The following is a 26015-nucleotide window of genomic DNA, read 5'->3' on the forward strand; positions in this document are numbered from 1 at the left end:
GGGTATAGAGATGATCTTTCTACCAAAGTTCACATAATCCATTCTTACTGATATTCATTAATTTGTAGGCAATTGAGGTGCTCAGGAAAGAATTTAGGAACTAGGCCACCAGGCAGACTAAAGAGCAAAATTAAGGTAGAAATAGAATTCTATTTATATTATTTAATTAAGGTGGAAATAGAATTCTATTTATATTATTTATATTATATGAATATACTTAAAAATAAGTTATATATAATTTATATCATTCATATATATAGCCTTTTGAGGAATAACCAGAGAGAGGAAGAGCCTAGCAGGAAGGGCAAATCATAGTGAACAGTTAGATATTGATAGTGACTAGCTGTTATAACATGCTGTGATTCTCCTGTAAAATACAGTGTACTTTCTGTTTCTTTTGGAAACTAATTAGTAATAAAATTAAAACAGTGTCACATGAAATAAGTTACAGTTGTGGTATACTTTAAAATACTTGTTGTGGTGATATCAAACTTATGCGAGTCACCCTCTAGAACAGGGGTGGGCAAACTTTTTGACTCGAGGGCCACAATGGGTTCTTAAACTGGACCAGAGGGCTGGAACAAAAGCATGGATGGAGTGTTTGTGTGAACTAATATAAATTCAAAATAAAGGAGCGGAGGGGAGAGCAAGAGAACCGGATAGAATAGCCGGATCCGGCCTGCGGGCCGTAGTTTGCCCACGGTTGCTCTAGAATCAAATCTCACAAGTTAGAGGCACTGGTGGATCTGTGGTTTTCACCCTTGGGTAGCTGGAGGGCTAGGCCTCTGTGGGGTGTACCTCAGGGGTGGTTGCGAGTAGAGCACAGGGCCTCAGGCCACCCCAGCTCCTGTTCCTTTCAACTAGAGCCCCTCTACTTCCATCTATTTTTCATTGTGGGTTTCATTTATGAAACAGATTTTTCTGCTTAATAAAACAATTGAACCAAATCATTAGCCTCACTACTGATAAGGTGATGGAGGCCTCAGTTTGAAGACTCCATGAAAAACAGACCTGTATCTTCTCCAGATGGTGCTTTAGAAAGTGTGTTCTGAAATCTCACTGTCCCCATAGACTCATGAGGTTAGCAGATATATTTTCAGCCCTCATGCTGCGTAAGAGAAAAATTGGTAGCCAGAAAGACACCAATAGGCTAAAATACAGATTCTCAAACTTAAGCGAGCATTAGAGTCACCTAGAGCTCTTACTAAAACACAGATTGCTGGGCCTCCCTCCCAGAGTTTCCGACTCAGCAAGTTTCGGAACTAAAAACTTGTGTTTCTCCCCAGTTTCCAGATGATGCTGATGTTACGGGTCTGGGAACCACATTTGGCGATCGCTGGACTAAGGAATCCTCATAGTGACTACTTGTTTTTGTCAAGCTGGAGTGCACACCTTGAGTCCATTTGAATACCTCCATCCACTGGCGCTGGGGCCTCCAGTCACTTTTGCCCCTGGAGACCTTTGGTCCTATTATACTGCTTCTCAGCTGTCAGCCCCAGCTCCTCTATCTGGATAAGACTTAACCCTCGTCCATTTGGCCACTACAGCTACTTACGGCGCTTCGTACCATCACCGTTCTTTGTGCTGTCTGAGACCTGCTGCTTTCTGATGCTGTCTTCATCAGCCTTCCTGTCTCTCCCTGGGCAAGCACAGATCCGGGCCTCAAAGCAACGTCGGCCCAGGACTTGCCCACTAGGAATTAGAGAAGAGAGGAGGAAAGGGTCAAAGTGAAAGAATTGTAAAAGTTCCCTAGAGTTCTCCCATTTCTACTGTTGGTCATCACCAGTGCACCACTACCACCACCTGCCAGTCATGGCTGCTCAGAGGGTGCACCCCAAAGCACTTGGCAGAACACAAAAGTGCTTACATGCCACCAGCGATATTAGTAAATAACATTCCATTTGTTCTGCAAAGAACCTCCAAGCCATTAGCTGAACAGCTGTATTTAGCTACATATTTTGAAGGAAGCTTGAATTAAGCCTGTGGATGTCTCTGGATAAAATTCCCCAAGGCAGTCCAGACTTACTCAAAGAAATTGTTAAATGCCTCGGGGGCCACATGAAAACAAACACTGTCTAATCAGAAACCATTCCAGCTAAATGTCAAGAATTCAGATATGAAGCGACTTGCATGCCTTCCTTCTTTCTTCCCCTCTGTGTTTACCCACCCTGCTTTGTCTCCACTTTCTTAGATCTTTTATGTAAGTATTTGCAGCAAGGATTTAAAGCACAAAGGATAAAATCAAGGGTGGCACTCTGCTGTACATGCACAAGTAATGATAAAGCAAACACAGTTTCACTTTGCCCTCTGCCCATGGTTTCTGTAGGATGGCAATTCTGCATATGCCACTTACTCTCTGGTTTCCAGAGTAACAATGATTAAAATTGGACGGCGGTTCATCCCTCCAACACAACTGCTGTTACACATGAAATTGTACAAGACTGTCGTGAATTCAGTGCCAACCTGAACACAGGGGAAAAAGAGTCCATTAACAATAATTTGATCAAATGTTCATCCTTCTCAGCTCTTCCCTCTATTTAAACAACTTCATTTCTGATGAGGTGATGATGCTTTTTTTTTTTTTTTTCTAGGAATAAAACCCACTGTCCTTCCTCTTTGGCTTGCCTCTTGGTAAGCTGAAAGCTAATGTTTGCAACATTGGACACTACATGAGGGGAGATAGGCCTTAAAAAAGAATCATCTTTGACCCAATTCATTTGCAAGCTGATACATATCACCCAATTTAACCCGGGTTCATCACATATATGAATATCACTGCAAAGGGAGAGCTGAAAACATCACCAAGAGTAGCAACTATGATCCATGGATATTTTCCCTATGTGGATAAAACAGAATAACATAGATTTGAAGAAACACTTCCATAAATAACACTCTGGAGCTTAAAAGGTCCTCAGCATTAAATCATCTAGTTCAAAGTGCTCATTTATAGATGAGTCAGCTGAAGTCCAGAGAGGAAGAATTACAGGTAAAGGTTCACACAGCAAGCAGCAGCCAACATACTCATCTCCCTCTGCTAGCGTTCTGTGTTTCTAATCTGCCACCTATTCATTCCACCTTCAGCTAAGAGAGCCCTCTCAGGGTCCCCCATGTGCAGTGTAAGAATCCTTGCATCCAGTATTGCTGCACATTCACTACCACCTCAATTGCCAGTTAAATTCTTTGGATAAGATAAGGTTGTGCTTTAACCCAATAAGCAAATTCAATTATTATGAACCATTAAGATGGGAACACGGGCACAGAGCCATGTTATCAAGCTAATTTAGTGCAAATTTAGGAGTTTTGAGGAGGTATAGGAACAGTGTGTGGAGAAAGAAGAAGAGAAGAGATTAAACAGGTTACATATGTGGTAACAAGGACTAAGATAGACATAGGTGCTCGAAACACCTTCTATCACTGAATTAAATCAGCTCCCAACTCAGCCCAGTCGGTATCTTTTTACCTGGGGTGGCTCATAAGGTACCAGCACACTCTGTCTGCCTGTGATGGGGTCTTCTACATATTGGGCGTGGCTGTTCCCTTCCACTCGAATCAAATGACTAGGAGGGGCAATCTGTCCTGCAGAACAGAGAAAGACAAAATAGTTAGTTCTTCACCCTCAAAGAAAACAAAATGAAACAGCACAGACAGGATATTGGTTGCCAAAGAAAGCGTTTAATAGAGGAAATATATATCCTTGAAAAAAGGGAAAAGATCCTGTTGCCAGATATCTAACACATGAAGGTGTCACAACCTTTATAGTGAAAGAAAGGACTGGAACACTCAAATGTATTTAAGAGAACAATCCTATGTTTTCAGTGCTTAAGGTTAATAATTCAAGATTTAAGAGAATTCTATGAATACATCTCTGACTAGATCCATAGAGGAGATTTTGCTAGTTTGTAGAAAATAGAAGAAAAAGAAACAAGTTAATTAAAAAAAAAAAAACACTCAGTGAAATATAAAGATCATGTAACATATAAATCCACACCTGAAACCTATATGCTCCTATTAACCAATGTCCCCCAATAAATTTAATTTTTGAAAAAGCTTGAGAAATAGTATTCAAAAATTGAGCAGAAAAAAAAAAAAAAAAAACTAAAGAAAAGGCAACAGATGGCAAGGACATCACTTTTCCTTTGCCTATTCTTTTCTCCATCATAAAGTCTCCAATTTAAGACCTTGCTTTGGTCATAAAGATGAGAAACTTACTGGTTTTGTTATGCTGGAAGAGGCCAAGTTTGGAGAATAAGAAAGGGAAAGCAAATTTTTTAGAGTGTAGGCAAAGTTTCACAAAATTATGATCTTGGACAGGGCTGCAAAAAAAAGAAGCTGATTGAAGAATTGGGAACCATAAAGGTGTTCTTAACCTTTGACCATGTATTATTGTTCCACAAAAACTGATCTATAATAATAAAAGTGTAATATGCTAATTAGACTGAACATCCTTCTGAACGTCCTTCCGGACGACCTTCCAGATGATCTTCCAGACGAAGTTGGGGTTGCGAGGGAAGCCCGGGTCCCAGGTGCTGGAGGGAAGCTGGTGTGGGCAGCCACGGGAAGGAAGGCCTACTCTTGCATGAATTTCGTGCATCGGCCCTCTAGTATTTAATAACAGTGAAAATTTAAGTGAGTCAAGATGCCCTATGAAACATCATCTATTATTGTAAAAGTAAAAACAACTATTATGACAAACATTGGGGAAAAAAAACAATTATGTCATCTTGATGGATCAAAGGCAGTTATAAAAACCTATAATGAAGCTTAGCTATAAGAAATAATCTTTATGGCGTATTGTGAAGTGAAAAGCAAGATGCAAAGGTATGGATGGATAAGGAGGTCATGTAGAAAAGTACTAGAAATCAATGTGTAAAACTTAGTTGTGTTAAGGTGGGAGTACTTACACTTTATTTTCTCATCTGAAATTTCTATTCACTCTTTTTCTTTCTCTACTACTTTTTTGGTACCATCCTTATATTCTCCATATTCACACATTCTAGCTACCAACCAATCTTTCCATTTTAAATACATTTTCTGCATAAGTTGTCCACCCATCCTGCACCCTCATCACTCTGATGAATCTGTGTACATTCTTCTATACTTTCTTTCCACTTTTCTGTGTTCTTTACTTAGACTCTCTTCACAAGACCTTGGAATATCAAACATCAGAAAACCCTTGGAAACAATGAGCTCTTCTGTAAAGCAATTGTTTTGTGGCTCATATCATTGGCATGGATACAGATCATAAAGGTGGCCCCAAGATACCTGCTCCCTGACACCTAGTCCTTCACTCAACTGTCCCCTTCCCCAGTTTATCTTGCATATTTCTATTTACTTCTCTTGTCCATTATTTGTCTTCATTCATTTTTTTTCCTACTTTTGTCTTCTGTTTCTTCATGTTGTTCACCTCTTATGCCCCTTCCTCTTACCCTCCCAACTGTCAATTGGTCAGGCCTTGAACATCTCTGGGAAGGCACTAAAGCTAGATTACCTCGCCTGGGCTGAGCAGACCAAATGACTAAATGCCATATTGTTCTTCTTACACCTTCTCATTAAAAAAGAAAAAAATAAGCAATTGGGAATAGAGAGACAAGTCCAGGTTATCCACTAATTACTAATATTAAATTAAATAGTTCAAGCATTGTAAGTCATTGTGAAAGCCACAAATATATTGATCATTCTTCTCAGGTACTCAGTCACCAAAAAAGATAGACTAAGCTGCCATCAGATTGCAGAGGGTAGAACCAGGTAAATGGACTCCAAACAAAATCTCCGCAGAACCTCTATTTTCAAGGAGCTTAGTTGAACAGCCACAGAATCTTCTCCTCCTTACCCTCATTGAATTCACGGCTCAGCTCATGGTTGGGGCACCGTTTCACCACTTCGGTGACATGCTCAGCTTTCTTGTAGACGGGCATGGCACGGATGACAGCACCCTGAGGAGGTGGGGTCATCACCTTGATCTGGATGGGGCATGTCTTGGCAATTTGGCAGTAGAGTTTCTTCAGCTCAGTGGAATACTGCATAGAGATGGTGGAGGAAGGAAAGAACCAACAGGAGATACTGTTACATCCCAAATCAAGGAAAATTATGTCCACCTTTTGCAGCTTTTATAGCTACATGTTTACCATTGGCTACTACATATATGATAGCAAGCAATCTTAATAGAGTTATATTCATTAATCCAACTAATACTTTTTTCTTACTTGAAATAAAACCCAATATTTACAAAAGATTTTACATTTTTCAAAACACATTAATAGCATAATGTCCTTTCTTTGGGATGAAGAAACTGGGTCTCAGAGGGGTTTAAATGGTTAATACCATGAGCAGCTTTATAAAGTACTGAAACTAAATGGAAAAACAATGTTCACATGAATTGAGTGATATTAGACAGATTATAATAAATCCTGTCCTTCCAATATCTAAAGAGACTTGCAGGGATTAGGGTTTTGGGAATTTTGTTTCTTAAAGATGAAATGTCTGGAAGAATATGAGGATATTTTACCCAAAGTCTTTACCCTTTCTAAAATCTAAACGACTATGGATTGCTAGAGGACTACAAAGCAAAAACATCCTCAAACTGCCACACTAATCTTCTAATGTCATAGCCTAAGAGAATGAAACATCTGGAAGTGGCCATTTGGTTGTATACTCTCATGAAAAAAAGGACTGGCCTAATGTAACAAAGCAAATCATGGCAGCAAAAGGATCGAGATGGAGATTTTTCCACTCACAAGTGAATGAAACATTTCCTGCCCATACTTCCTTCTGCAGGGAGAGGAGTTCAGTGGTAGGTTGGTTGAAATATAGTATGTATTTTAATAATCTTTTTTTATATCCCAAGTATTTCAGTATATACAATTTTCAGTTAAAATCTTCCTAATATTAGTAAGTGTATTGCATAACCAGTTCCCCACACCAGCAGATCAAGGATTAAATGCAGCAAAAGGGTTTTAGATGACTTGATGAAATGGAAAGTATGCCCAAAAATCAATCATAAAAATAAAATCCTACTTGGGAAGCACTGATTGAAATCTAGATAGATATTTTCGCTCTAGTATTTTAAACCAATGACTTTAAAAACATTGTCTTAGGACATGTTAAGAGCCCACTTTTAATGAGAACTCCAAGAAAATAAGATGTGTTTTTATTTGTAATTTAACCATGAGTTTCATAAGATGGACCTTAGGAAAGATGATTGAAAAGTGTCTGTCAGCTAATACCTGATGGCAAATAAAGCATCCATCCAAGTATTTAAAGATTGAAAAAATAATAAAAAAGAATGATATGTGTTCAGAGGAGGACAGTTTAGAAAAATATTCTGCTTTAACAATTAATATACTATAACTCAAACTTGACAGATTAAAATACAGAAGTACTAAGAATAAATTTAGGCCTTATCAGGTGTTAATCCTTGCTTGTCCTCAGGGATGGGAGAAGAGAATCTAATTTTTGAATTTAAATAAAGATAAATAATAACAGCTTCTCCATTTTCTGAATTATTTTGTAAGAAATATAATCCTCACATAACCGTATAGGAAAGGTGTTATAGATATATGATCTCTTATCTGAAAACCCTGGGGCCAGATGTTTCAGAATCCATAGTCGTTTAGATTTTAGAAAGTAAAGTTCTTATAGCAAATACTGTAAACAGCTCCAGCAGGATTTAGGGCAATGTCCCATAACCAAATCTAAACATTTGTGTAAAATTCATGAATATACATATCATCTGGGAAATGACTGTAAGGCCTCAAATTCAGACTAGATTTCAACACCAAGTGAGTTTAGCACAAACTTATGAAATTAAAACAGAACCAATGTTGGTTTTCAGAGCTCTTTGAGTTTCAGAATTATAGATAACAAATAATAGATCAGTATTTTTACACCATTTTATAGGTAAAAAATTAAGGCATAGAGAAGACTTTCCTGAGGTCACAGAGAAGAGCTGGTTAGGAACAGGAATATAAGAGTCTGTCCTCCTCTGGTAACAGTCCCTCATCTCTCTATTCTCTAGGCTCAGAAGTGCAACTTTTTGTACTTTCAAAATTTTCTAATTCATAATTACATGGCTTTCTTTAAAAAAATCAACTTAAAAGTATACAATCTCCTTTAACATTAAAATAGAACTCAAAAGTAGTCTACTAAGCATCAATAATTTATCTTTTTATTTCTCAATATAATGCTTGCTCATTTAATTGCAGGGAGAGGCAGCAAGTGATAGGAATGAAAAAACCCTGGAAGTCACCATGAACCCTAGGGCCAACTGTTTGTTAGGACTTCCATCATGGCACTGGGGGATTCACCAGTAAGGTTCTGCTCTTTCACATGGTTAATTAAGGCCCTTTGTGTTTTGTCCCCATCTCTTTCATTTCTACCCCTCACCCTCAAACCCTCATACTTCCCATCCCATGTTCTACCCACACAAACCTCTGAATGCCTCAAACACACACCATCCATCCATCACCCCCACCCCCCATTTGAACATGCTATTCCCTATCTGGAATATTCATGGTTTCCCTCCGTTCTCCACACCATGCCAGGCCAATTTAGTTATGTCTTCAGCTAGGATTGATCTAGCACTATAGACCATATTTCCTAATTTTAGTGATGAGGGTTTTATATTGACTACATCTAAATAGCTGGTCAGGGCCAAGAAACATTTGTATTACTGCTTCTGGTTCAACTACCAGGCCTGCCACTCAGTTACTAGAGGGGCTGAAGTGGTCTGGCATGACCTGTTTTTAACAAAGCCAAGCTTCTGCCACTGTACTAGCTTCACTGTTTGCTAATTGTTTCTGTGATGATGTTTAATATTTTTCCAATACTAAATTCAGTCTCCCTTGTCAACAGTATATACATAATTCTATAGACTTGCTTGCTTCCTTATTCCCTACCAAATGGCTAGTATCTTCTTTACCCATTTTCCAGGCTTTTGCAAGATCTCAAAACGTGGGAATCTGATGTAGGCCAAGATTTTTAAATCCCTGGTGATTTGAGTCAGCAGAGACTGCAAATTGGAACACTCCTAGCTTCTTGTAATGTCTCTTTCTCTCTGGGACTTTTAACATTCACCTTTCAAATGCTCCCAACATTGATTTGAGATTCTTTAATTCTAAGGCCTAGTTTCTTCTTTTGGGTGTGTGTGCTTTGTTTTGTTTTAATCATGCTTTTTGGATCCTAAGAAATATTGGTCTAACCCAATGTTAGAAGTATTTTCCATGTTTTCTTGTAGGAGATTTATGATCATAGCTCTTGCATTTAGTCTTGTATCTATTTTCAGTCTCTTCTTTATCCTGCTCTCCCCTCAACACACGCCCCTCCACTTTCTCTTTTTCTTTTTCATGGATACTCAATTGTTTCAACACCACTGGTTGAAAAGATTATCTTTACCTTTCTTGCCTGTTGAACTGCCTTGGCATCGTTTTTGAAAAGTTATTGACCATGTGTGTTCAAGTCTTTATCTGGATACTGCCTTTTACTTTATTGGTCTATACATCTAATACATTGGTATCACACTGTCTGGATTACGGTAACTTTATTATAGCAAGTCTTAAAATTAGGTAATCTATGTTTTCCAATTTTGTTCCTCTTTTGCTAAATTATTTTGTTTATTCTATGTTCTTTGAATTTCCATATAAAATTTACAAGCAATTTGTCTATTTCCTCAAAATTGACTGGTAGAAATTTGGATGAGATTGTATCAAATTATAGATCATTTTGGGCAGAATTAATATCTGAGCAATATTATGCCTCTAATCCATTAACGTGATATAGATTTCCATTTAATTAGGACATCTTTAATTTCTTTCAGTAATTTTTTCTCTCATTTTTTTAGTTTTCAGTGTACAAACCTTGTACACCATTAACATTTCAGACTTTTTCCTATTTGTATACACATGCACACATACACACAGACACACACACACACACACACACACACACACACACTCCCTTATGCAAACTGGGGCATATCAAATGTTTGGCATCATTTTTTACTTAACATATCATAGCATGATTGGATTTTAAAATATAATTTTAAGCAGTTGCAATTATAATATTGAAAGGAAATATGCCATTTAATCATGCCTTTCTCATACAATATAAATTTTACTCCATTTTAAAAAATATGTTTTTATTGATTTCAGAGAGGAATGGAGAAGAAGAGGAGATAGAGACATCAATAATGAGAAAGAATCATTAATTGGCTGCCTCCTGGGGATCAAGCCCACAACTCGGGCATGTGCCCTGATGGGGAATTGAACTGTGACCTCCTGGTACGCAGGTCAATGCTCAACCACTGAGCTGGGCTTCTCCAGTTTTAAATATTAAATATAACACTGCAGAGTGTATTGTGACCACATTACACAAATCTTTAGTACACCAGTTAGTTTTAGCTGGATCCCTTAAAACTAGGTATCTGAGTCAATGCATATTTTAGTGTTGTAGAGAAGTCTGAAGTAAATTAGAGACAGAGTGAAATATAAACTACACAAATTCACTGGGTATAGCAGAGGTATGTAGAAAGTGTTATGGGATTCCACAAGGTAAATCAATTAAGTACTAGTTAATAAATTTGGTATTTATTGAGCGAGGAGTTTATTCAAGGTTCAGATATTTAGCAATAAACAAAAAAACAAAGTCCATGCTCTAAAGGTGCTGGTATTTTGAATAAACAAATAAATATTATGTCAGATGGTGATAAATGCTATAAAGAAAAAAAATCAGAATAAATTTAAAAGAGGGAGTCAAAAGGTAGGAGTTGGGGAGTTGAAGAGGATATTTTATCTAGGATTATCAAGGATATTTGATAAGTTAATATTAAAAAACATATCAAGGAAGCACTGGAATAATTCATACATAAACTGTGGAAATAATGTTCCAGTTACCAAAGACAGCAAGTACTAAGATCTTGGGGTGAGTAGTCCTGTCATGGAGGCCAGTGCCACTGGAGAGCAGTGAGCAAAGGCTACAGAGATGGGGACAAGATCAGAAATCAGAGACATCATGAGGGCCAGCTCATGCAAGGCCTTGTTGGCCAGGGTTAAGGACTTCAGCTTTCCTTGATATGAGATAGAAAGGCACTGGAGAAGTTTGAGAAGGTTTAATTGTGTTTAATAAGATTCTGGATGTTATATGAAGAACAAACTTTAAGGTTCAAAGATAGAAGCAGGGAGACTAGTAAGGAAGCTATGCAAATATCCCAAGTAAAAAATGAGAGAGGTTTAGACCATCAGTGGAGTTGGTGAGAAGCAGTTGATTTCTTGATACATTTTTACCAGATTTGCAGATGGATTGGTTGTATATAAGAGAGAAAGAGGAAAGTAAATATATTCTACTAAAGTAGAGAAGAAAGTCTTCATAGAAATTGTGATATTTAAACTAGGAGTTAAAAAACAAGTTGTTCAACCAACTAGATGGTGCACCCAAGAATGGGAAAAAGGGAGAAACGAGAGGCAGAAAGCAGGCTTTTCATAAAGAGAGAACATTATAAGTATAAGCAAAGAGATGCTAACTATGGTTGAAATATAGATAGGCTGGGAGAAGAAGGAGGAGAAGGAGAGCAGAAAGCAATGAGTCCAAGTTAGAAAGGCAGGTACCAGATTCTGAGGAGTTTTAGATGTTACAAGAAACAGGTAGACTCTACCTGCAGGCAGAGAAGAGTCACTAAGGATTGTAAAGCATGGGGAAGACTTAATCAGTTCTATGTTTAAGTAAAACATAGCTGGTAGGAGCAAGGCTGGAGCAAAGTAGGAAGAAGATAAACTTAATCTGGAACAAGAATGAGGAGGGCCTAAACTAGGGCAGCAGAATGAATGAAAAGGTGAAGAGATGGAAGAAATGTTTTAGACTTACTAAAAATCAGTCTACTAGTTTTCATCATGAAAGATATGCAGGGAAGCAACAAAACAGACCAAGCACTGTTATTCATTAGGAAAAAAAAGATGCTTGCACAAATGTGTTATTTGCTTATCCCTTTTCTAAATCAAAGCAGAGTGAATGACAGTTAGTTTTAATACAGGGCTTCCAATAGTCAATAGCTAAGTGAGACATGTCTTAGTTAGTGGACTAGTCAGCAAACAGAAAAAAAAGAATAATTAGTTTTAATTCTGGACAAAGAAAATAACATGAGATAACACTGGAATTAATAGGCCAATTTTGTTGTGAAAGAGAAAGGGCTTAGTTCTCAAAGCCAAGAGCATTGGAAAAGGACTCTTACCCCACACTGACAACAATAAGTAACTTAACTGGACTAGGGGTCAAAAAACAAGATTTAAATTCTGCCTCTTCTATATATTCCCTAGGCTTTTAGGCAGTCACTTCACCTCTCTCAAACCTAAAATAGAAAAAAAAATTATAATATACAATATACAGCTCTTAGAATAGAGGAAAAAATTACATGTATCAGAAGCCTTAGTCAACTGCAAAGAGCAACATAAAAGCCACATATTATGGATAATTACTGGAGCCTCATCTTTCTAAGATTCTCCACATAAAGTGTTTAATGTAGCTTAAGTAATTTTGGGAGTATTGTGAAAACATTAGTGCAGCTTCATCAGGAAGTAGTTGCTGCCAGATAAGAATAGTCTGCTGAAGTTTGAATATTAACCATTTACAATGAAACACATAGTTTATATTGATCTGCTAGTAATCACTAAGTTCTAAACCATGCTAAATTATTGGATTCACTTGTTTAAAAATGAATTTGGTTTATCTGCTGCTGTACATTTAAAAATGCACGTGCATATTTCCATAAGTACATGCACTATAATTTTAAGTGTCCTTAAAATTTATTTAATTACATTGCTCAAAACTTCATCTTAGTAATCTGCTATTTCCACTTCTGATGTTTTCAAGATTTATCCATGTTCTTATACTTAGATGTATTTCATTTATTTTAATAGAAGGAGACAGGCGAATGATATAGAATGGAGGAAGATCTTCTACTTTATCTGTAATATTCTACTTAAACAAAATATTTAAGGCAATATGGAAATTTTTAACATTTTGGTAGATTCTAGGTGTCTAAATTTACTTACTATTTTTGTATACTTGAAATATTTCCTAATTCAATTTTTAATGAATAAATTTATCATGAACAACACCAACCTGTAAAATTGTCACAGGCTTAAGATTTTAGAAGATAGAGAATATAGAAATAACGTGTTAGAACGCAGAAGGAACATTAGAGCATGTCTTGTCCAAACCTTCTTCTCCCCTTAAATTTCAGATACAAAATTTAGGCTTACAGAAGTGAAATGGGTTCATTAATGCAACAAATATTTAGTGAGCACATATTTCATGCCAGGCTCTGTCCTGGATCCCAAGGAACTAGCAGTCTCCTTACCCTAAGTGAATTGGTTTTAAGTAAACACTGACAGTAAATAAATTATTTCTAAAATTATGATATATTTTCTAAAGAAAAAGTAGAGAAAGACACACCTAAATGTGGGTTTCAACTTAGTTTGGAGGGTCAGGAGGGCATTCTTACAAAAATGATTTCTAAAGGTTACACAACTAAATCTAGGCAATGTGTAGTTGAGTTAAGATTTCCTTTCTTCTGGAAAGCTAATACTTTTACAACTACATCGTACTCTAGTGTCTGAGTTTCTATAGAAAACCAAGGACTAGATTTCATGTTTCTATTATTGAGTCACCTGTTTCAACGCATTTTAATTCAAGATAACATTGCTAAGCTTTTCTTAGAAAGTTAGACCAGGAAAAGCTTAGAGATCATTTAGTTCAGCCACTTAGGTTACAGAGGAGAAATCCAAGCCCCAGAAGTGAGAGGAGACTTGCTCAAAAATACTTAGTGACAGGACCATCTTGATACACAGACCCATGGTTTTCCCCAGGTACCCTGTAGTCTTTATACTCATATATGGGACCGAAGTGGAACTGGTATGTTAGCTACCAGAGTGAATTACATAAATACACAATATGATTATAAATACAAGTATAAAGCCCAGAGGTCATCTAAAAAACTAACATATGATCACCAATTTCTTACAGGATTACAAGGACACTGTATGTTCTTTGAGTCAGTATCACATCCTTTTTAATTTGTTAAAAAACTGTCTACAAATTAAGGTTTTCTTTCCTAAATTGTAACTATTCTTAGAATGGGATCTTGAACATAGGATTAACATGCAATGCCCACCCAATTTTACTACTTCAGGTCCTAGGTTGAATAAATTAGCAGTGCATTGTACAAACCCTTTTACATGTATAGGTAAGACAGCCCATGAGGTTGTGTCCTAAATTAGGTAAGTTTTAATGTGAAATTAGAAAATGAAGTACTGTGAAGAGGGCGTGGAGAAGCACATGTGAAAGATTTACTCTCAAAGATGGAAATAACTGACCTTTCAAAAACAGTCACAGATTCCTGACACTCATTGAGGAAGTCACCCACGGAAGAATTTCAGGCCGCTCATGTGATCTCCTGGAAACTCAATTTAATCATTCAAAGGGAGAAAATAAGGGAGCTATATTAGATCATCTCTAATGTTTCTTTTATTCTGAAGATTGTATGAAATGGTGCAAATCTGTTAGAGAACCCAGTTACCAGGTTCACATTGACAAGGTAAACTCTTTAAAAAGAATGTGGAAAACAAAGTGCTGATTCCTGATCAGAAATATGTAAAAAGTATAGGAATCAAGCTATGCAGTCATGCATATGTATGCACATTCAATGTTGTGTTTATTTCTAGGAAGTACTAGCCTATGAGCAAGAATGAAGAGCCAATATTTTGTTGATCTTTAACCAAATTTGCTCTTACACAGTCTTGAAGATTCACATGAACAGAGTATTTCCATAGTGGCATGGTACAGAAATGCCTCAAAACTATCACATGGCCAAAGCCGGTTTGGCTCAGTGGATAGAGCGTCAGCCTGCGGACTCAAGGGTCCCGGGTTCGATTCCGGTCAAGGGCATGTACCTTGGTTGCGGGCACATCCCCAGTAGGGGGCGTGCAGGAGGCAGCTGATTGATGTGTCTCTCTCATCAATGTTTCTAACTCTCTATCCCTCTTCCTTCCTCTCTGTAAAAAAAATCAATAAAATATATTAAAAAAAAAAAACTATCACATGAACTAAACTCTTGCTATATAGTATCCCTGACAAAATGGAAAAGCAAGCTTTGCCTAAGTTTTGTTTTGTTTTAGGAGGGGGAGAGGGAGTTTGGCATATTGAGGAGTGAGATGCTCAAAGCCAAATATCATGTTCAAATAAAATAATTCCAGGGGATTTTGGAAAACAAGAGTAAATTCAGCTCCTTTACTAATAATATGTTGCAAATAGAAGCAGGGCGGGGGGAGCATTCCAGTAACTACAGCCTCACCATCACCACCTGCCTCAGTAGACATACTATATTACACACTCTTGGCTGCCAGACTGGTAATTGAGTATCACAATGCAGAGAGATGCCAGCTAATATCAGCACACACCTGCATAACTTTTCCCTTTCCTAAAGGTTCAACAAAGACCCTCCCTCTCCACTCCATCAAAAGACAAAACAAACAAAACAAAATAAACAAACAAAAACCCTTTACTCTTTTAATATTCTCCCAAGAGAAATGCCATACCTTATGCTAATCCCAAATCACAAGGCTGACTTGACCCACCAATCTCCAAGAATATGGGTGAAATAAAATTCCATGAAGTAAATAAATTAATAATCACAAAACTCACCTCTTGACTCAACCCATTGACAAGGGAAGCAACTCTATAGAGCACTGTCAAAGCTATTCCTGATACTACAATGCCAGCTTCCAGATAGAGCCAAATTTTGGCATGTTATTGAACTAGAAGAAAATGTTTTAATTTTTTTCTAATGTAATACTATGTGCATTATGACCTATTGCCCATTAGCCCACAGAATTAAACTCAGCATATAATACATCCAGATGCAGTTGTGGCCCATTAACACTTAGGGCAAATTACTTACACTGAGGATGGTTGGGACTTAAAAAGAGAGTAAAACTAAGCTAAAGCATAAACACATCAATAAAACTTCTGGCCTTCTGCATGAATTTGGGTTGATTAAAATAAAATAAAAATAATGAGATTTACAAATACTCTAAAAGAGAGCCACCATTCATTAACAGAAAATGCTAGGCGCACTTCTAATTGATATTTCTTATTTTCAAACAGTTCAAAGAATCCAGGAGGTGGAAGGTAAGGTCTGTGCTACCTCAAATAACCTAAAGTATTTGACAAGGAAAAAAAAAAGGGCAAGGAAGCCCCAAAGCTGTCATGACTCAATTAATCCCAGTTTAGCAATCAAGTAGAAAGCCTGTCTTTGTTTAGATAGAGCTATCCTAAAACATTCATTTTTTTATTTTCTAAACTGTATTCTGTATTCTTGAGAACTGGAAAGTTAAAAAGGCCCTTTTATAAGGGCAAGAGGGTAATGAAATCAATAATTGGAATTAGCATGAAAAAATCATACAAAGCAGATGGAATATTTAGAGAAGACAAAATAAACTTCTGGAAACTGACTTGGTGGTGAGGGAGAATAATGGAGGAAGAAATAAGATACTTGCAAGTAAAACATAAAAGGGTCATAACATAATTTTTGATCGATATGCTTTGGAAAATTAACTATAAATATCCAATTCACTAAAATGCAAAAAGAGTCTTAGCTAGAAAGAAGTAGACACACACAGCTTTAGTGTGATCTGCTTGAAACATACTGAATAACCTTATCCTATATAATAAAAGCCTAATATGCTAAGTATTCATTCGTCCAGTCATTCGTTCAACCAATCGAAGCATAATATGCTAATGATATGCTAAGGCTGCTCAACCACTCGCTATGATGTGCACTGATCACCAGGGGTCAGACGCTCTGACCAGTAGGTTAGCTTGCTGCTGGGTTCCGGCAGATTGGGACTGAGTGAGACAGGCCAGACACACCCTGGAGCCCTCCTACATCCCTCCCTGGCCTTGATTGTGCACTGGCAGGATCCCTCGGCCTGGCCTGAACCCTCTTGCAATCCAGGACTCCTCAGGGGATGTTGAAGAGCCGGTTTCAGCCCCATCCCACAGGCCAGGCTGAGGGACCCCACTGGTGCATGAATTCATTCACTGGGCCTCTAGTCACATATAACTGTATGATTTAATTATATGCTATATTCTAGACTTGTCCTCTACAATTAAACTCACTTGAGAAACATTATAAATTTTACTTCTAGGAAGAGAGTTTAAAAAATAACTGAAAATAATCACTTCAAAAGTTTTATTTAAGCAAATATACTCTAAACAAATATCAGGTTATTATTATGACAGCTATGATGGCTGGTATACCAAAATACCAAAAACAAAAAGGGAAAATGAATGTATCTATATGGTTTGGGGGTGAGATGGGGGTGTTCTTTTGAGAAGTCAACTTTAGAAGATTAAATGGAAAACCAAAGCATCATTCAAGAGCTAACTAATGATCCTTCCTGGGACTAGACCACAGCTTTATCACTCAATTTCTATACTGTATCTATATAATGGAACAGAAAATATTCCCCAAAGAATCGTGGACAGGAAGTCAAGAGGACAAGACTCTAGTCTTCCACCTTCCCACTGTCTTCCTGCATCATCTTAGGCAAATCATTTCACCCTTTGGGCTCCAACTTCTTTGTTTACAACCAAGGCATTCCACCTAGCACTGTATCTACTTCAAAGGAAGGGGAAATCTGCAAAGTGAGCTTGCAAACAAGTCCTGAGCCACCATATCCTATTGGATCTATCATAACGATTGGCAGGAAGAGATCCCAACATTGGCCCCATAGTCGTCTGGCAAGGTATTCACTTCTCCTCCCCGTCTCTCTTCCTGCCACAGTTGTCTAGCTGCCAGACATGTACGAATTGTGCTCTTGATAGTTTTACAAAAAATCCTTCCTCCAAGCACTTTTCCTGATGGCCCCAGCCAAAGGGCTGCCTGTTGCCACCTGTCAGTTGTGGGGATTAATTACCTGAGCTGAGGCTGGGAGCGGCACATTCTTCCTGGGGCCGCACCCACAGATGTTGACATCAAGCAGGTGGGCTGTCTGCTACCCGCTTGCCCTGAAGACCAGCCCAGAGCCCACAGGGCCTGGCAGGTGTGTGTGTATGGGGGACACTCAGACTGCACCACAAAGCAGCCAAACCTTGGCAGGGAGGAATGTGCCCTGGGACCTCTCTGGGAGGCCACAGGCAGCTCTGCGGCCAGCACTGGGCACCAGCCCGAGGCAGCTGCAGCCTGCCTGCTGGGGGACAGTATGTTATCACCAACCTTGGGGAGGGTGGGGGTGGAGCCTGTCAGCCTCATTTAGCTGCCTGAGGGTATGAGTTTAGAAAGCCAAGTTAAAAAAAATTTTGACAAAGCCTGATTGGTAATTTTGCAACTTTATCTCCCCTGGAGAGTAAAACGACCTTTTACTTAGTGTCCTTTGTCAGTACCCTCACCAGCCAACCCTGCCTGACTAGTAATACCATTCCCAGTTACCTTCACAAAGCAGACAATGGGAAGTATTTGTCAGAGTGACTGGTATACAGCAGGTGCTCAATACCTGTTAGCTCCCCTTTTATATTTCCTGAAGTCACAACAACAATGAAAAGAAAGCTGGGATGAGAGGACTTTCCTGTTTTACATGTGCAGAGACTGGGGCTCAAATGTTTAAAGTGACATTCCAATACCTGGTAGAAATTAGAATGAATGTTAGGGAGTTTGTCTTCTTCTCAGGACTGATTAAACACCCACAAACAATTGTCCTGACATACAAGTACTCCATGGCCCTTAAAAAAAAATAAAATAAAAAAACAAACTTCAACATTCCCCAGCAATACAGGATGATACAATTATCTGTGGAGTAAAAATTCTTCTAGCACAAACCCTGGTGGTCAGAGAACTCAGCCCTTATCCCACTAGACGTATCTAGACTAACTCCTCAACGTATGAATGGGAGAGCAGACCCAGAGGAAAGGTCACACCAGAAGTCAGCAATAAGAGAGTCAGAACCTGAGATTCCTAACTTCCAACCCCATGATCTTTTCAATATAAAACATTCCTATAGCCCTTCTCTCCAAGAAGGTGTTATCTCGGGTCAGGCTTGGTGGACACATTGGAGAGATTCCTGGGCACACATGCTCTAGACAGAAGACAATCTATGCCAACCATCTGCTTCCCTGTAACCACAGAAGTAGCATCTGGCTGACTGGGCCACACTCCAGGGTTTAAACCATCATTGGCCCTTTAGGCAAAGAAAGTGTCTTCCTTCCCCCTCAGAGTAACTCACTGTTCCTAATACCTTGCAAAGACCTGGGCTTTTAGACCTGTCCTTTCTTACCCTTTGGGTACCAAACCTGTGCCCTCTCCCCCACTATTTTCTTATCCTCTTCCTTGGCATATAAAGAAGGCAGCCTTGGGACACATAGGCACCAGCCCTGCCCACAAGGAATATGTCCTCTCCTCTCAAACTAGGAGGAGGCCCCCCTGGTGGCTGTCCTTCTTTGATCAACCCGCCCCAATGCTAGAGTTGAAATTATTGTGTATACTTATACACACATTCTTGTGGTCTCTTTTAAAATGAATCACAGTGTACAGTTTCCAGACCTCTAGTTCCAGCTGAGGGCTGTGTCTTTCCAGGGAACTGAAACACATTTAGAAATGGTTCTTTGCTGGAGGCACTTATATCCCTATTGCTATGCAATGTGCCAGGCACCCTTTGCAAGACAATATAGTTGTTTTTTTTTCTTCAGATCCATTGCTTATTTCGGAGTTTCATTTATACATAAACCCTAAGAGTGAGCCCTCTTTTCCAACAAGGTGATTTGTTTAAATCTGTGTGATACTCCTCCTATGGGAAGGCAAGGTGAGCCAATTTTACGACAAAAGATGGAAAAATATGTCTAGACAATAGGGAGGGTAATAGCATCTATTGATTTCCATAAGTGACATCATTACTTACCCATCTTGGCAGTCCTTAACAATTTATAGAGCATTTTTATGCACATTATTAATTTAATTCTCAGTTAACACAATGAGAAAATCATCTATTTCCTCTTTTTGTCAATGAAGTTTCAGAGGCTCAAGTAGGTAAACTAGTCTGTTCACAAAATAAGGGGAGAAACTGAAGTCAAGCCTCTAATCTAGGTTTTAACTTCAAATCCAGGGTACTGACTATACCTGCATGCCCATCATATGGTACACTGTAGGATGTCTCCCTGGGCGTTTGTGGACTCCTTGTGAGCTCAAGTGACAGTACTTCATGTGAGGACAGACAGGGTCTGTACCCTCCAGAAACTTACCATGTGGGAAAGATCAATATATATATACATATTTACGACATACCACAGAATAAAAATTAAGACACATAAAAAATGAAACAAATACCAATGTGTTTTCTGGTTTTCAAAGTCCCAGAAGGTATTGAGAGGCCTTAAATATTTTTTATCACCTTACAAGAATATAAGCTTATAAAATTGTAGCAAATGCCCTCAAAACCCTAATTGTGTGGGCTGACGATTCCCCCTTTATTTCTCTCTTTTTTTTTCTTTCTCTCTCTCACTAGCTCCCTCCCCTCCCTCTTTCTCTCTCCCTCACACACACACAACACAGATAAGCTCTGTTTTAGAAAATCAAGAGTTAAACACTTTTTTTATGAGAAGTAAAAGTAACTCAATTCATTCCTGAAAGAACTGTACAACTTCCACTTGCAGGTTCCAAATAGTAGTCTGAATTATGAATAGACATCTACAGTTTTGAGTATTACTGCATGGAAAGGGGAAATGTAGGATTTGTGCATTTTAATGAGCCACAGCATCTGCCATGCCTAACGTATGCTCAAATATTCTCAATGCTAGGGGCTGGTTGATGCAACTATAGGAAATGGGATCCACATTGGATATATATATATATATATATATATATATATATATATATATATATATATATTTAAAAGCTAACACTTAATGAACATGAATTAGTCTAGGCACTCTCTTAGTTCTTATGACATATAATCTTTAAAGTAACCTGGGAGTAGGTTATTACTCTCATTTGCTAGCTAAGTTAACAGAGACTCAGAAAGGTTAAGCAAGTTGCCCAGTCCTTCCCAGCTGCTAAGTGGTAGGGCCAGGCTCGACTCCAGGTCCCCCAATGGCAGTGCCCTTGCTTTGACCTTCATGGCAATAGCTCAGGGCACCAGAGAGGAGAACAGGAGACCTGCTGCAAACCCTTATGTGACTTTAGCCATGTGGTGAAGCTGCCCAAACCTCAGGTCTCCCTTCTCTGATACAGAGATAACACCACTGCCCACCATAAACTTGTGAGGGACAGCTAGTGGGGAAACCATGTTATGTTTGTGTATAGTCCAGTGTCTGAAGCAGATAAACGCTGGTGAACAACAGCTCTCATCATTGCATCACTGTGTTTCGTCTCAGTGGTTATTTTCATGGGGGAGCTTAATTGCTAGACCAGTGAACAGCAAAATTATTTTAGTGACACAAAGTATTTTTAATACAAACTTATAAAGATTAATATTTGACTTAAGTACTAGCTAATATTATTGTATGGGAAGATATGTTTCTGGGGTCATCAGGAAACAAAGACAAGACAGTAGTGACAGAAAGAAAACAAATCAAAAGGCTGGCTTTAGCACTGTAACAGAAATCCATATAACTGAGTTCTTCATTCCACTTCTGACATTCCTCATGAGGCATCGTGTTTTATTATATTTCTGCTAGGTGGGGAAGCAATACAGGGTTCAATTGGTGCTTCTACCTACGATATTTAAAGTGTAATTCTACTGGACTCTCCTTCTGATAAGAAATAAGCCAGAATAGCAAAGAGGTATAAATCTCTCCATCAGAGTACCAGCAATAATTGTTGAGAATCATTGTTACTCTGATATTTTATATCCTTCATTTCTTTCACCTCAGAGAAATGGATGCCCAGGTGTAGGTATAATAGGATTTAAAAATGAGGGAAATGAGTAGCAAATGGATTTCAAAACATAAACAGAGTCCTTGCATGCTGATCTCCTCTGACTTACTGTATTTTTAGGACACTTAATATACCAGGTGCTTTTCCATGTGCTGCAATGAATCTGTGAAAAGTTCAAGAGACTTACTTAAGTCTCCTTTAACTACAGCTGTCCCTCAGGTTCTAAGTGAACAATGACAAGATGAATTTCTTTCAAGGCTATACCATCTTACAGGCAGATTGCTGAGTTTCTTTATTACAGGTTAATACAGTTAGTCAACATCTGAAATACTGAGACTCTTGTTAAGTTGTTAAGATACTGCCCAAAAAGAAAGGTGTAACTTAATAAATTAGATCAGATTTGCTTTTTAATACTTTTAAGCCAATTCTTAAACTTCTTACCTCCCCTTTTAAAATAAATCCATAAGAACTAACATAATTTTGAGATGTCTCTTTCCATGAATGGTAGTTCCAGACTGTGTTGGCCACTAATATGTGTCTGTGTTTGCTGGGGGTGGGAGGAGAGAGGGAGGTGAAGAGGAGGGAGAGGAGGAATGGGAGTTAGTAAATGGAGAGATATTTAAGCAAGCCTTTCCTTTACTTACAACACTTCTTAAAAGCTTATCATAATGGTACTTCCTATTTCTTTACAGTTCATTTGTTTAAGATGGGAACACGCTTCATCTTGCTCACTTTTCTTCCTTTTTTATAAACTTAATATTCTAATTAGCCCCAAAATGGGGAAAAGAATGCAACATGACTGTCTTAGTTAGACTGTGGAGTTAGAGTATATCTATTAAAATGTTTTTAGCCATAATAAGAAAACTATTAAAACAAACCTATTAAGAGCAGCTGCCTTGCCAACAAATTTGAAACATTCAGGAAATATGAGAAAGAAAGGAAATAGATATGGCACTTACAAAGAAGGAAGAAAGGAAGGAAGGGAGAGAGGAAGAAAATAAAGAGGAAGGAGAGAAGGCAAAAAGGAAAGGAAGAAGAAAAGGAGATGCACGAGGCTGGTGAAGGCAAGAGTGATAACTCAGCTTGTATTTTAACTCATCTGCAAACTTCTTTGTCACCTCACTAATGCTGAACTCAGCTCAGTAAAAGGGATGAAAATTTCATGTCTGCTTAAAGAGTTGTTGTCTGATTTGGGAATAGGATGGCCAGATAAAATCCAGCATACTTAGTTAAAATTTCATTTCAGAAACAATGTCTCATTTTTAGCAGAAGTATGTCTCAAATATTACATGGGGTATACTTAGACTAAAATGTTTTGTTTACTATCTGAAATTCATATATGACTTCACATCTTAGGATTTCCCCCCCCGCCCCCTAAATCTGGCAACTTTAGCTGGGAAGGATATATAGAAATTTTTATTACTAAAAATTTCAAATCTATTGAACCCTACAGACACATCACCTATCTTCAACAATTAGTACATTTTGCCAATATTAATGCAGTACAAAAGGAATTTTGACAGTCAGGAACAAGGCGGGGGAAAGAGGACTATTGCGGAGAGAGAAAATAGCAGGAGACGAGGCATGAGGGTGGAAAAAACAAAATCAAAAGGATCTTCTGATGACTGAAACATCACATGTGGTGGTGGGGCAGAGTGTATCTTTGGAATCACAGCACACAATGAGGAACATGAAGGCAGAAAGTTTACTCCCTTATGCATCAAATTGGTGTGTAATCTCCAAAGTTACACAAGTCTTCATTTGAGAAGTGAGGGTAATACCTGCCAACTTGATGGATTTGTTATACAGATTAAATGTGATAATATATATGTTTGTTTTAAAAAATATAAAGCATTTTACAAACAGAAAGGGATTATTGTTTTTAGTGGGAGACTGGGGCAAAAGGAACACTTTGATCTGAACATGACGTGCTTAGAAGTCAGTACGCAGTCACCAGCAATGGTCCATCAACAGCCCTTGGCCTGAGCTGTGGGTTGGAAAGATCCCTCTGTGTGACACTGAAGATGAAGAGTGGGGTGAGCAGGGATGGAACCAATTGCACCAGCTAAACCAGAAGTATATGGCTTGCTGTGGGTCAGAGAGACTTAGAATAGGTATGAGAGATATTGTCCAAACTGAATCAACATGCCATTGGCTCTAAGTTTCTGGGGCAAGTGAAGTGAGAGATAGCAGCATAATTTGGTTAAGTGATATCATTTCATCTTCAGGTCACTAGACAAAACCTTTTTGGTTTGTCTATCTATCATCTCTAAAGAGGTATACTTTCCAATTGCTTACTAGTCCCAATCTTAGAAGGTATTTTTCTAAATAATTCCATTTCCTTAGGTGAAATTAACATTAATAAATGCTGTGATTTGTGTAAACCTTCAACACTTTAGGCATTTTCAACATCATATCATATGTCACCTGAAATAAGAAAATTTACTCTTTTTTTTCAAAATTGATTTGAGAGAGAGAGAGAGAAACATCCATGTGAGAGAGAAAAGTCAGTGGGTTGCCTCCTGTACACACCCTAACTAGGGATCCAACCTATAACCTGGGTTTGTGCTCTGACTGGGAATTGAACCCGCCACCTTTTGGTGTACGGGATGATGCTCTAACCAACTGAGCCACACTGGCGAGGGTGGAAAAATTTACTTTTAAAAGAAGAGTTGTTTGACATTCTAATTTGCACAAGTACATTTAATTTATCTCAGAGAAATCAAGTGAAAAATATTTCTTCTTTCAAAATTGCCATTTTCCTGAAGGTGGAATGGCATAGAATCAAGAGTGAAATCTCTGAAAACAGTAAATACTCATGAAAATAACCCACTATCTATTTGGCCAAGGGAATGTTCATTCTGAGCACATGCTTCAAAGACAGAGCTGCTGACAGAAACATCTGACTATTAAGCCAAATCTTTCCCAAGCCACTTCGGTGGAACATCTTACAATGAGTTGAACCCAGATGTGCTCTGGTTGCCGACAAATGGCTGCTAACAGAACAAAGGACTAAAGAAGGAGGTAAGAATGCATTGCAATGCTTTCATTATACATGCTCATTATACCTGAAACACCAAGAGGCTGGTACACATACACTGTAGTCAATATTTCCACTCGTTTTATCTTACTGGCCACCCGATGCATTTCCAGTTAGGGATTTGACCAAAATAAATAAAATGATGCTCAAGGTATTCCCAGTCAGAGACTAAGGGAGAGATCTGGTAAAGATATCTTGTTTCAAAGGCCTTCATACCTATAATTTGTTCTTCCCCCTTTTAGTCTGTTAGCCTTAGGAGTTAAAGTTTATCAAATTTAACCATCCATATGTATTTTTTCAGATTATACAAATCACCTTATGTATAACTTCATAAAGAATATAAAGCTCAAAATTTTTAATTAATTCTCAAACCCTATAGCTCTCTACCTGTGTTGGATTCCAATCTGAGCACAAGAATGGACTCCACCAAGGTCACAGTGAATCAGGGACACATCAGGTTATCTGTTTCACAGGATTCATTTCATGGCACCACTCCATTTCTATTCCAATCAAGATTAAAATATTTTAAAATGCATGATCCAGTTCTCAGTCCTCAAAGTAGAAATGTGTATCTTTTAACAGTTTACCAAAAAAAAATTAAAAAAATTAAAAAAGAAACAAATTTATGAAATCAACACATATTTACTATATTTAAACCAAGTATCAACATAAACATGATTCCCCTACACCACCTCAAAATGATGCAGCCTAAACAGAGATTCAGGTGCAGAGATTTAGGAATTGTGTTTTGGATGGGAAAAAAAAAAAAGGTGTGCTTGCTCTGTTTGGTGCACCAACTCTCCCATCAAACCAGTTGGATTATGGTCTTAATCACCACCATAGATGAAAGCAACCTACAAAATCGGGAACCCACAGCCAAAGTACAGGAAGACTGTCCTGTGGGAACAGCAGCAGGATAATTAGGAGACACGTTAACAAAAAGCACCAGAATAAATGGACTTGCATTTTGGTTGGTTTTCAGTAGAAAGCCCTAATGGAAAATTGCTGATTTCGACTTTATTAGGAGGAGGAGAAATCCTATAACTTGGATGGCACAAAGCCTGC

General features: G+C 38.1%; 1 protein-coding gene across 9 annotated transcripts in view; it reads right to left on the bottom strand.

The window, feature by feature from the left end:
• Positions 1 to 26015, bottom strand: part of TP63 (tumor protein p63) — a gene marked incomplete at both ends in the record, with an annotated part of 214334 nt that overhangs the window by 22196 nt on the left and 166123 nt on the right. For 5 of the 9 annotated variants that reach the window (XM_080654857.1, XM_080654859.1, XM_080654861.1 and 2 more), the window contains 4 exons: positions 1556 to 1692; positions 2354 to 2463; positions 3461 to 3576; positions 5831 to 6017. In XM_080654857.1, coding sequence (XP_080510983.1) covers positions 1556 to 1692; positions 2354 to 2463; positions 3461 to 3576; positions 5831 to 6017 — 550 coding nt within the window. The remainder of the gene's footprint in view (positions 1 to 1555; positions 1693 to 2353; positions 2464 to 3460; positions 3577 to 5830; positions 6018 to 26015) is intronic. The other 4 variants (XM_080654858.1, XM_080654860.1, XM_080654863.1 and 1 more) reach the window with 1 other exon arrangement.

The sequence above is a fragment of the Plecotus auritus genome, assembly GCF_963455305.1.
Source record: "Plecotus auritus genome assembly, chromosome: 2".
NCBI classification, from domain to species: domain Eukaryota; kingdom Metazoa; phylum Chordata; class Mammalia; order Chiroptera; family Vespertilionidae; genus Plecotus; species Plecotus auritus.